General features: G+C 44.2%; 1 protein-coding gene across 1 annotated transcript in view; it reads left to right on the top strand.

Annotated features, from left to right (window-relative positions):
• zc3h3 (zinc finger CCCH-type containing 3) overlaps positions 1 to 13,069 on the top strand; it is an 81,950-nt gene that overhangs the window by 53,066 nt on the left and 15,815 nt on the right. The window contains exons 5-9 of the mRNA XM_039811796.1: positions 3,369 to 3,532; positions 6,056 to 6,134; positions 6,554 to 6,709; positions 9,264 to 9,333; positions 12,014 to 12,145. Coding sequence (XP_039667730.1) covers positions 3,369 to 3,532; positions 6,056 to 6,134; positions 6,554 to 6,709; positions 9,264 to 9,333; positions 12,014 to 12,145 — 601 coding nt within the window. The remainder of the gene's footprint in view (positions 1 to 3,368; positions 3,533 to 6,055; positions 6,135 to 6,553; positions 6,710 to 9,263; positions 9,334 to 12,013; positions 12,146 to 13,069) is intronic.

Genomic DNA, 13,069 nt, shown 5'->3' with positions numbered 1-13,069 from the left:
TGTCTGCTGCTAGAACTCTGTGTGGCATTCATCTGGTCTCTAATCTGAGCTGCTGTTAACTTGCGATTTCTGAGGCTAGTGACTCGGATGAAATTATCCTCAGCAGCAGAGGTGACTCTTGGTCTTCCTTTCCTGGGGCGGTCCTCATGTGAGCCAGTTTCGTTGTTGCGCTTGATGGTTTTTGCGACTGCACTTGGGGACACATTCAAAGTTTTCGCAATTTTCCGGACTGACTGACCTTCATTTGTTAAAGTAATGATGGCCACTCGTTTCTTTTTACTTAGCTGATTGGTTCTTGCCGTAATATGAATTCTAGCAGTTGTCCAATAGGGCTGTCGGCTGTGTATCAACCTGACTTCTGCACAACACAACTGATGGTCCCAACCCTATTAATAAGGGAAAAAATTCCACTAATTAACCCTGACAGGGCACACCTGTGAAGTGAAAACCATTTCAGGTGACTACCTCATGAAGCTCATTGAGAGAACACCAAGGGTTTGCAGCGCTGTCAAAAAAGCAAAGGGTGGCTACTTTGAGGAATCTAAAATATAAGACATGTTTTCAGTTATTTCACACTTTTATGTTAAGTACATAATTCCATATGTGTTCATTCATAGTTTTGATGCCTTCAGTGAGAATCTACAATGTAAATAGTCCTGAAAATAAAGAAAACGCATTGAATGAGGTGTGTCCAAACTTTTGGCCTGTACTGTGTGTGTATGTATGTATGTGTGTGTGTATATATATATACACATACATACATATACATACAGTGTGTATATATATGTATATATATATACACATACATACATATAGACTGACTGACCTATGAATTTGAATCGATTTTTTTTGCACACCCCTAGTATCCTAGCTTAGCACAGATCCTGGAGGTAACCAGCTCCAACTAGCCTACAGTGATAAAATAACGCCACATGTTCCTACTTACATGTTGTGATTTGTATAGTCACAGCGTGTACAAATAACAAGGTCACATGACACACAGCCATCTTCTAACCGTATACATACTGGGAACTATATTCTCAAAAAGGCGAAGTTGTGTTGACTGATTCACGAAAACATTCCACCGTAACAGTTGCCAGTATCTGCCGGCAGTAGCATTTGAGCGGCAATGTGAATTCAATTATTTTCTTCTCAGTCTATAGTAAAGTAAAGATGACAAGGCAGCAAAACATCCTTCTTATTTTACAGGTATAGTTGACTAATGTATGAAAACTTGCCTCCGTAGCAACAGTGGGTAAACAACCTTCGTAACGAGCCACAATTTAACATAGGTATGCTCTGGTACTCCCAAAAAATAGCACTACGCCCCTGTTGTTCACATTTTGTATATAATCCCTGCGTGTTCTGTTCAGTTCCAGTGTGGTTTTGACCCTTTCCTCCCAACATGAAGTTGGATTAACCAGTCGATGTGTTTGACGTGCAGAGCTGCATAACACATTGAGCCTCGTTTGTGTTGGCTCGTCTACAAGCTTCTTCTGCGACCCACAGTTGTTTACGTGTATCTTCGCAGAGGCGTTACTCATGGCAAATATGTCGAACAATAGCATAAAACAACTGCCATCAACAATACCTGGCGACAATGATGAACAACTGCATTTTGAATTTTGATTTTGACATTTATTTGAAATTGAAACACTAGTAAACACAAATGTGTGAGCCTGATCAGCAGGACAATCACTCTGATGTTCAGACTCCAACATACGAACCCAGTGAGAACACATCCCAACAGACTGGGTCTGGGTCTCGGTCACCCCCAGACTGCACCCCTGTGTCAGGGTTAACTGCCGTCTGTGTTAACTGTTCATGTCATATCCCCATTAACCTCCATTGTGGCTCCCCAGGCCGCGCGGTCCTTGTTTAAGCCTCCCTGGGTGGCAGTCAGCGCTCCAACATTAGCCTCCATTACAGCTCCCCTGGCTGCAGTTGCCCTGTGTAGGGCAGCCACTGATCTTGTATCGGTGAAACTGAGTGTCTGCGCCGCTGAGTTATGGCGCGCAGTCAGGTAGACCGTGTACGTAAACGCAGCTGATGGCTGATATTCGCTCTTATTTTTTTACTTATTTGCAGCAGTGCAGCAGCTCTCCGCCGGCGGCAGCGTGTTAAGCGTCCGTGTCAGTTGTTTGGTGCGCGCTGTGCATTCGGGGTAACCCTCTCTTTTTCTCTGTAATGGGAGGCATGAACTCTCGCTCTAAACCCATTTCCAGCCCATCTGAAATACGGCAGCAAATTACCTCCAGCGGCACACTGCACAGCAGCCCCAATCCGCCCCAAATAGAAGTGACAGGACAGCGCAATTTATCGCCATAACCCCTGCACCGCCCCACCACCACCCAGCAGCCTCATACACACTGCCGGATCGCACGTACAGCCGCCCCACACATACACAAGTCTACCGAGTGACTTCTGAATGGTGAGCATGTGTGTAGAGGCCCTGTGATTGTGTGTACTGTACATACTGTAGCAGGTGTGTGTGTGTGTGTGTGTGTGTGTGTGTGTGTGTGTGTGTGTGTGTGTGTGTGTGTGTGTGTGTGTGTGTGTGTGTGTGTGTGTGTGTGTGTGTGTGTGGTCTCTTCTCTCCGGTGTAGGGGCCAACCTCGCTGCTCTGGCCCCCTGCCCTGCCTATTATCTCATTGATTTCCTCCTCTCCTCTTTTCAATTCTCTCCATTTCCACACCGCCGTCCTTTCCATTAGAGGAGCAATTTAACAGAGTGCTGTGACATGGGAGGGAGAGGGAGGAGGGAGAGGGAGGGAGGAGGGAGACTAGAGGATGGGAAACAAAGTGAGGAGGGGAGATGTAGTGAAAGAGCTTGAGGGAAGACAGGCAAAAGAGGGGTGGAACTGAGGGAGGGATGAGCAGATAATATTATCCCACCTCAGAGAATGGCACGGCATGTTTCACACATTTTCTAAACCGAGTGAATAATTCTAATTAGGGCAGCTCGATTGTGGGGGAAAGAAATACTGAAATCATGATTATTTAACAGGATTACTCATTGACTTTTGGAAAGATTTAATTAATTTAATTCAAGATTTGCAATTATTGAATTAAAAACCCAGTGAACACAAGACAAAATAAGAGTTTACATGCAAAACGTAATCGTTTTTCTCGATTACATTGTTATTGTTTTTGTGATCGTTAGGAGCCAAAATAGTACTCGTGATACAAATTTGATTAAACAGCCCACATTCTAATCGTTCAAAGTTGTAATAAAACACAATTGTCCTTTTTAAGTGAATATATAACTTTTAAGTTTATTTTAATAGGAGTTCCAAAGCTATTTTCTTATCCCTCATTTAATTTATTTAGCTCCATCTGTTTTTCATCTTCTGTGCCTCTTCCTCTCAGGAGTTTCCTTCAGAGCCGTCTGCGAGCTCCCCACGACCGACACCCGTCAGCCAATCAGCACTGGAGAGGAAGCAGCATGTGCTGGATTCGTGGGTCCCTGTTCCGGGTGTCAGCCAATAAGCTGTCCCGCACCGTGGCGTCCAACATGTCCATCAACCGAACAGGTGCTCTGACCGTCACTGTAATGGACTTTTGAAAACTCTTGACTGTCCAGATTTTTTGGGCGTGCAGGCCCACAGTTGACTTGTGGCACTACGACTAGTTCTATATCATCCTTACTGACCGCCAGAGGCAGCGTTTCACGCTGAATATATTCCATGTCACGCTCGCGCAGGTCGAGTATTTATATCAACAAAGGTCACCTGTGACCTCGGGGTGACCCTAGCCAAGGTGTTAAATTCCGGTGTCAACCCCCGAGCTCATTCCTTTTTCATCTTCTCGCTCTTTCTCCATGAAAGACGACAATTACAGGACTGTGATCATTCACGGCTAAGGCGTGGACAATTTTAAATTTCAATACTCATCAAGAGGCACGGTGGCTCAGTGGATGTTTGCGTGGGTTTCCCCCGGGTGCTCGGGTTTCCTCCCACCATAAACGCATGCATGCTGGGTAACTCCTGCCAGTGCCCTTTACTTATGTACTGACATTACAACTGGGCGCTGGACTATGGCTGCCCACTGCTCCTAATTAGTTAAAATTTATTTCACTTGTATTGGTAGTGTCAAACAGGAGGTATCTCAGGACACTTTACTGATAGAGTAGGTCTGGACCACACTCTATAATTTACAGAGACCCAACAATTCCACCCCCCCAGTACTGTAAATTTCAGCATCTGTCTGACCAAAGAATAAGCAAACAGCAGTATGAACCTGATAATTTAATACTAGCATTTGATAGTCTGTACCAAATATTTGCGGTTTAGTGCCCAGCCACATTCTGGACATGGATTGCGAGTGCAGGCCAGAAAGTCTGTGCACCCCCGAGGTGATAAAGGAGTGTTTATTCATGTTTGTGGCTGCGGCTCTGCCCACATGCTCTCTAATAGACTTACAGGAGCTAGCTGGATTTGCCATCTGAAATAATAAAGTTGTCATCTGTCAGAGCAGAGAGGGGGAGGGTCCGGAGAACTGGACGGTGCAGATTAAAGCCCGGATCTGCCTCTAGCTACATCACACTTCTCTCGCTCTCTCTCATACACATTCTGTAGCAACTACACCTGCAGGTGAAATTTAAGCCCTCCAATCTGTTAGACCCGTGACCGGCATCCCAACAAACACGTCCATGCCCCCCTGCAGAAACACACCTCAGGTGTCTTCCAAGTAGGATTTTTATATCTTCCCCTCTGCGAGCTTCACCTTTGTTCTTGATCTGGAGCCATTTTTTTCCGCCTTAACCACTCTACCCCCCAAAAAAAAAAAAAAAAAAATTAGAGGTCCGAATAAGATCAACTGTCATCCGTAACGTCAACCTGCTCGTCTCCTTGTCCTCTTCTCAACTCCTCTCACTCATGGCCTCCAATAACCCTTCACGCACGCACGCACGCACACACACACACACACACACACACACACACACACACACACACACACACACACACCTACCTTCCCCTCCAGTGTTTGTGCACAGCTTTGGGTACATAGTGTTTTGAACGTCACGTTTGACTTTGGCACCAATGTGTCAAACCACCACCGTATAAATAACCAGGCACATGTCAGGTTGTTATTGAATCTGGCCGCACAAACACACACTCAGACAGCTTCACTTCTGTCATATCTAATTAGTTATATCGTTTTTGATTTATTTATTTATTTTAGAAGAGACTGGGGTTAGATAACACACATCCATGTCTTCATCACCATGCCAAACTAATTGCTTGTAATTTTGTGGTAACATTTCACAACATAAGTCCCTTAGGAGGAGTTGATACATTGTAGGGCTTGCTCAAATTGCTCCTGGATATTGTGTCATATTGGTAATAAAGGCAAAGTGTAAAAACATGCACAGCTGCAAATTAGTGTTAGTTAAAATTATTGACTATGCTTTGAATACTTCACTTAATGCACACACATTGGACTCAATGGCCAATCTGATTGGTGGAGCGCTAACCCGGAAATTACGAGCGGGATGGGCGCAACGAAAAGCCTCTCAAAATCTGACCAAAATCTTGTAAACTGACCTTTGTCGATCTGAAATGAAGACAGATTCAGCAACTGCACGGCCTATTTCTCGCTTAAAATGTTTTCAGAAACACGTTTCGGTGAACTATCTTCGTAAAATACGAGATCGTAGTCTCATCGTATGCCCGGTTGTAAAATCTGGGAGCAGCCAGAGCCACGTGACGCGTTCGTCCAATCAGCTGCCGGTTTCCATTTTTTGGGGCGACAATACAGATTAGCGCAGCTTGCTGTTATGGAGACGTATTACGCGCAGAACGTACGCTCGAGTCGACGTCGCTTCGGTGTGTTCCGAGGCACTTTTTTTGACCAGCTCGGGGAGGCGGTCAGTCCGACCGCCTTCTCTGCCGAAGGTCGGCCGTCGCGCCGGTGTGTCAGAGCTTTTAGGAGTTAATTGCTTCACCAGTTTTGTTAAATTTACTGTGGAGATTATTGTAAGAGAGTACAGAACACAGGATGCCTTTTTTAGGTTTAATTCAAATTGCTCACATTACCCTTCTCTCCACATTTAGGAAGGTCTTTCAGCAGCGCACAGGTCTCATCCACGAGTCCTGCTTCCACCCGACCCTTCAGCCCTCGTCATTTAGCCAGGTAAGCTGTTCACACCACCAACCCGTCTAAATCTGTTCTCATCAGAAGCACTTGAGACCAAGTAGTGGGGGCATTTCTGCATACATATACAACTTTTTAAAAATGTTATATGGCGGCCATCCTGCTGGCTCTCTTCATACAACACCATCATGAAATCAAATCCAGCCAAGACTTTTACATCTGATCCTCCTCTCTCCCAACATTAACTGCCTTTCATCACTGTCAACTGAGGGCTGTAAAGCCTGAAGTAATCTTTTAAGATTAAAATTAGCATATGGCAGATACATTTCCCCGCGGCACTTCACAGGGGTGACAGTTGAAACTTTTATCCAGGCACAATTTGTCCTCTTTGGTTACTACAAGCTGCTTGTTATTGATTTGTGGATACCTGTGGTTTGTCTGTGTTTTCTAAAAACAAGCCGCGCAGTCCAGCGGAGCCTAGCCATAATCAGACATGCTCATCAGAAGAAGCAGCAGAAGCAGTACTGCATGTACTACAACCGCTTCGGCAAGTGTAACCGTGGCAACAGCTGTCCCTACATCCACGACCCAGACAAGGTTGCCGTCTGCACCAGGTAACAGTCAGGCAACAAACAAGAACATGTGATTTGATTTTGTAATATGTGAAGGCTCGGGGTGGGGAGATGTTCTGGTCTTCGGTCCTCGGTAAACACGGACAATCTTCCATTGCCACTGTACCAATAGAGTTGTGAAGTGTAATTTTGGGCGTCAAGTGTAGGGCTGGGCAATATATCGATATCGTGATATGAGACTAGATATTGTCTTAGTTTGGATATCGTAATATGGCATAGGTGTTGCTTTTTCTGGTTTTAAAGGCTGCATTACAGTAAAGTGATGCAGTTTTCTGAACTTACCAGACTGTTCTTGCAGTTTTATTATTTGCTTTTACCCTCTTAATCATTATATCCACGTTATTTCTGATCATTTGTCAAAACTCTCATTGTGTTAATTTTGTGAAAGCTCAAAAATATACTCAACCCTATAATATCGTCGCAAAAATATGGTGAGATTTGAGTTTCTGTTCAGATAAGCAGCTGCGTTAAACCGTAAATGTAAAATCAACATGTCTGTGTACACAAAACATGTCTAGAGGGGATCTTGAAGAAGACTTTTTTTTTTTTTTTAAACAATATTGCATTTCTTGTTTTTCCTTTTTAAAATACATTAAAGTTAAAAATGTATCTACTCCTTCTTTGTCCGTTAAAAATCCAGAATCTATGAATATGCCATATGTTGTGGATTTCAAACGTTGAGCTGCTGGACACAACATGGCTTGACTTTACTGAGAACGATGCTTCAGGTTTCCACAGTCATGGTCTAGTGATTGGCATACTGGACCGCGATTGGCTTCCGTGGCGTCGTGATGTCACAAAAGGCATGTACATGTGTTAAAATGAGATTTAAGACGAGCACAGGGAAGGTTTCCTCCATCAGCAGATGAATGGGAAAACAGCCTGCCAGTTTCTAACTCGCATCATGCTGTACAGAGACGTTCAAACATCTAAGCGAGGAAACGGGAAGCCAAACACTCTATTGAGTGGGGGCTTTAAAGTCAGGTAACTATGGCTCCAAAGAGTATTCTGGTACCAAACATCCGACCCTTAGGCTTAAGATTTTTTGTGCGAAGCTACTAGATTACACTTGGTACACTTGGAAACATATATATTCAGGGGTTCAAATCAGGTCACTTTGAGATTATGAATCTAGTTTTTTTGCAACCGGATGTGATGATTTTTGACGAGAGGGTGGAGCCAAGTAGGATGGTGCTGCCAAGCCAGGGTTTGCGGTTGCAATGGCGCTGCGCTAAACTCTAAAGAGGGGAAGTTGCTGATTTTCAACCAGCAGTACCCGTAGCTTGTTGAAAATCGGCAGACTTTCCCTTAGGTTACCAGCTAACGCTGCTAGCTTGGTTGGCAGAACTCAGGGTTGCACGATATTGACAAAATCTGATATTGCAATATCGATTATGAATATTGCGGTTTGTTATTAATTTCGACAGTTTTAAACATATGTAAAATTACAAAAGTTACGGGAAAACGCATGAAAATAGAATAACAAATAAAACAAGTTTTCTTAAAACACAAGGTTTATTTCAACTGACTGGACTGGTCCAACATGAATAAATAAATAAATAAAAAGAAAATAAACAAAATATTGCATACTTATTGCGACTCTTTCGATATAATATTGCACCATGTGATATTGCGATAACGATATTGAGTCGATATGTCATGCACCCCTAACTCTGATCAGAATGAAAGACATTTTTTGGCAATCAAATGTTCCAATTAAACACACCAGTAAAAACACACTGTGAGAGGGTCAAATTTTAAGACAAAAACGTGAACAACGCCCCAAAAACAAGTTGACGGATATTTTAATGTACACAGGGCCACGGTTAGCATTGCTAAGCCTCTGTCCTGATTGACAGGTCCTATAGCTTTATCGTCTATATTTATCATCTAAAAGAAATGGGACCATAATTTACAAAATTATTATTATACTGTATTGAAGAAGACTTAAAACTGGCGATTGAGACCATAAACTTGTTAGGAAAATGTTTACCGAGTTAATAAATAGACTTCAATAGAAACAGACTTTGTTTTTCTTTTTTTGCAACCAGTAGAGTCGCCCCCTGCTGGAAACTAGATAGAATGCAGATTTAACCCTTGTGTTGTCTTCCCGTCAACATTGAAAAAAACTTTTTTTCGACGTTTTTGACGCCTTTTTTTCACAGTTTGTTTTTGCTTTTCTTCTACACATTTTCAGCGCTTATTTCTACGTCCCATATTTTCTGATATAAAACAAAAATTGAAAACGGGTCAATTTGACCCGAAGTCAACACAAGGGTTAAGGCACTTCCGTATTGGCTTTACTTTTCAGCCCTGGAAAAATGTTCCATTCTTTTTACAGTCTATGATTCTACATGAGACGCCTGTGTTTCTCTGTTGAGGTACATTGAAGATATCATTAAAACAAAACAAAAACTTTCAAATGGCAAGTTAAAACGCACATAAAAACATTTCCAAAAACCAGCAGCTCTTATCACTTTGCCTCTGTATTAGTTTCTGCGTTGTCAGACTTCTTTTTCCCATTGTTTCTGTGCAGGTTTCTGCGAGGAACGTGCAAGCAGGCAGACGGGACCTGCCCATTCTCCCATAAGTTGGCTAAGGAGAAGGTAAGGTGCTCCCACACGCACACTTATGTTTCCACAACATAGTGTTTTATAGGCCAGGGCCGGGTACAATGCGTATGTAGGTATAGGGTGACCCACTATTAGGGACAGTCATCGTGGATCCTATTTGTGTTCTTGGCACGGCTCCTTTTTCCATGATACAGGAAGGAGTGAGGCAGACTTGTCCTGATGCAGGGTTCAGAGAGGGGCTCCCGGCTGCAGTGGGCCTCATCAACAAGGCCCGGTGACCCCCACTGACAGACTCTCAACCCCCACACCCCCACACACACACACTCACTTCATGTTACATTAATACACATACTGGTACACTATCCCTGACCATTGCACATATTATATATAGTATACTTTGAACATTTGCACATTCAGATTAATATTTTGCGCACATTGAGTGGCCGGGTTGGCTCAGTGGGTAGAGCAGCCGCACATATACTGAGAGGCTTATGCCTCGACGCAGAGGTCCGGGGTTTGAGTCCCACCTGTGACGATTTCCTGCATGTCTTCCCCCCTCTCTCTCCCCTTTCTCACCTAGCTGTCCTGTCAATTAAAGGGCGGAAAAGCCCAAAAAGAAGAATATTTTGCACACTGCACAAAACCGTACAGCCTTAAAACCGTAATAGTGTACATATTTGTTACATTGTCTTTTACATATTTTTATGTTTTAAAATGTATGTTCTTTATTTATTTCCTTAACTGTTGCAGTACTTTGCTCTATTGTTTATTCTTTATTTCATTTGATGTATCGTATGCACCAAACACACCGAGGCAAATTCCATACAAGTGAAAACTTACTTTGGCAATAAATCTGATTCTGTTTCTTACGGGTAGACGGGCAGCCTGGAGGTTAGAGCTGGTGACTGAGGGTCACCTGTTCAATCTACAGACCAGCAGGTGTATTGCTTTCCCCTCGCTCATCATGTCAAAGTGTGTAGCTGTGTGAGTGTGCACTGCTGAGAGAAAAAAAAAACTAATCAAATGTGTGAGTGCAGAACGGGTGTCGGACTGGTTTGAAAATACAGCAAAATGAAACCCGATCTTGAATATCTCAACAACTAATCATATTGATATTTTGTGTGTGTGCACGCGTGCGTGTGCCAGCACTCTTGCTAGTCTAGGGGAAAGTGTAGCCACTTAAAAAGGGAAAGCTTTTTTTTCTTTTTTCTTTTCCCTTAAGACAAACAAGCCTAGAACAGGTGCTCTGCCTCACCCTCCACACACACACGCGCAGACACACACACACACACACAATGCCCTGCACCTGCGTCAGTTGTCACAGTGCTGCCTGTAAGTGCTGAGAGCCCAGCTGTCTGTTTGTAATGCCACCTCTCCAACAGCCTCCCTCTCACCCCATTTGGCCCATCCCTCCACAGGATACTCCTGCTCTTATTACACGTGGAGCCCTTAAACAGAACTGTATGGGGGTCTTGGGATAGAAGTGGGGTTGATTTTAAGGGGGGGGGGCATCAGGCCTCCAAACCTAATCCGGGCACTAGTGAGGATAGGTGAGCCAGAATCTTCAGTCCTGCACCCCACCCTCCTGCCCCCACACTACCACAAATACCTCTAAACCAGACACCCCCTGAGCCTAATCCCCTAGCATTACCCCCACACACAACACACACACCGACGGGGGACACCCCCCATTCCCCCTCCCTCCACCACTGGCCCGGGCTGTGCACACATCCAGAGCACATAAACGCAACATGTGAGCTGGACAAGCTGCAGCCTGGATAAATATTTCTGTAGCAGTTAATTGGGTAGAACTGATCCCGTCCCAACAAGGAGGAGTCCCACTCACGCTGCGCCTTCCCCCATCTTTCTTCACCGAACTCCCTCTGAGGTATATTTAGACCGGCATCCACAAGACTCGCCCCCCCGCACACCAAACAGTAGATCTCTCTGCACACAGACACACACACACCGCACACGTGCTGTCCCGACACACACATTCACTCTCACTCTGCCGCTGTCAACCGCAATTAAGGTCATTTAACTGCTCAGTGTGACGGATTGCTTGGCACGCGGGACATGTCTGAACTTGGTACATGGCGGTGGTTTTAGGACCGCGTGTCTGTTAACAAACTGGTGTAATCTGATGTAATCTCTCCGTGTCGTGTTCTTTCTTTACATTGGTTTCTTTTTGATTGGACAGCTCGTGGGGAGGCGGTCTTGATGGAGAACACAAACAAAATGGAAAATAAAATGTGTAAAGGAAACAGAAACACTGTTTTTAAGTGGCGTATCGGTGTCATCTCCTCCACGACAAAACACATTTCTTTCTTTTTTTGCCGTCCGATGCAAATCCCAATTTCTTCTCTGATATGTCTTCAGGAAGAATGCCAAGGAACAAAAGTGCTCGATTCAAATTGATACCCAAAATCAATTCAGTCTCTTTTTGGACATTTTGCCAATAATCACAAAGTTATGGGCAGCTTCAACCCCACCAACACAAGCCAGATTTATAATTATATTTTGACATGACAAAAGGGGATTATGTATTCCAATTCCCCCATGTAGGGCTCTGTATGTTCTGATTTAAATGTTTCATTTTGTAGAATGCACTAAATGTTTGATAGGACGCCTCTTTTCACCCTGTCTTTGTCGAGTGCTATGAACAGTGTCTCAGGTTCAAATGGCTTCCTTATTTGTGTCTGACTCTCTCTAGATGCCGGTATGTTCCTACTTCCTGAAGGGAATCTGTAACAACAGCGACTGTCCCTACAGTCACGTCTACGTGTCCCGCAAAGCTGAAGTGTGTGAGGACTTTGTCAAAGGCTACTGTCCTGAGGGAGAGAAGGTACCACACAAACACACCAAAGACAGTCAATCTGAGGCAGGCTCATTATGACCGTACTGTATGAGCACTCTTATATCCAGCCAAAGCAAACAACATGAACACAAGAATAGACTGCAAAGATTAATAGATTAATCGATTAGTTGTCAACTACTTCTATCTCACCAACTATTTGGATAATCGATTCATCGGTTTGAGTCAAAAAGAATTCTCTGATTCCATCTTCTTAAAGCTGCAGCGCAAAGCCCGATGCAAGTGTCTTTGCTAGTTTCAGTTTACCGACACAGTTGTCAATTTCCCATCCAGCGCCCGCGTCGTTTAAATGGCAAATGCACCTGCGCCCATCTGTGCGCCCATGGCCGTGCTGGTCTTACAGCGAGGTGTGTTCAGGTGCATTCTTGGCGTATCGCTATCTTGAGGCAGCGGGAAGTGATCGCGCCACTGACCAACAAAAACCTGGTCTAAAGTCAATAACGCAGCATTTCATTGTTATTTTAACAGCGCATTAGTAAAGTGTGCCTAGGCTCGTGCACAGCGCACGCACACTATGCTTGTTACAAACACAGGGACGCACAGCAGCGCACACACACATGCAAAAGATAGTATATTACAATGTGAAATAGTATTATGATATGATCTGCTAGCGGGCTTTCACTTCACGCACGAGCAGATCAGGTTCTTCTCCTGAACATCTCTCCTTCCTGCTCAGCAAATCCTCCTTCATAATAGCAATGCTCTAAGGTCCAAACAAAGGCTGGGATACCCGACCCGAGCCTGACGGGTCCCGACGGGCCGGGCCGGGTTCGGACAGATATTTAGAAATAATGGACGAGTTCGGGCAGGGCTCGGACGGTCACATCAGCGCGGTAGCCTAAGGCATTGGACATTTAAAATTTAAAACCGCTTATTATGTAATGGGCCTGTTTC

The sequence above is a fragment of the Perca fluviatilis genome, chromosome 9 (assembly GCF_010015445.1).
Source record: "Perca fluviatilis chromosome 9, GENO_Pfluv_1.0, whole genome shotgun sequence".
Lineage (NCBI taxonomy): Eukaryota > Metazoa > Chordata > Actinopteri > Perciformes > Percidae > Perca > Perca fluviatilis.
This window is presented reverse-complemented; position numbering and strand designations above follow the sequence as displayed.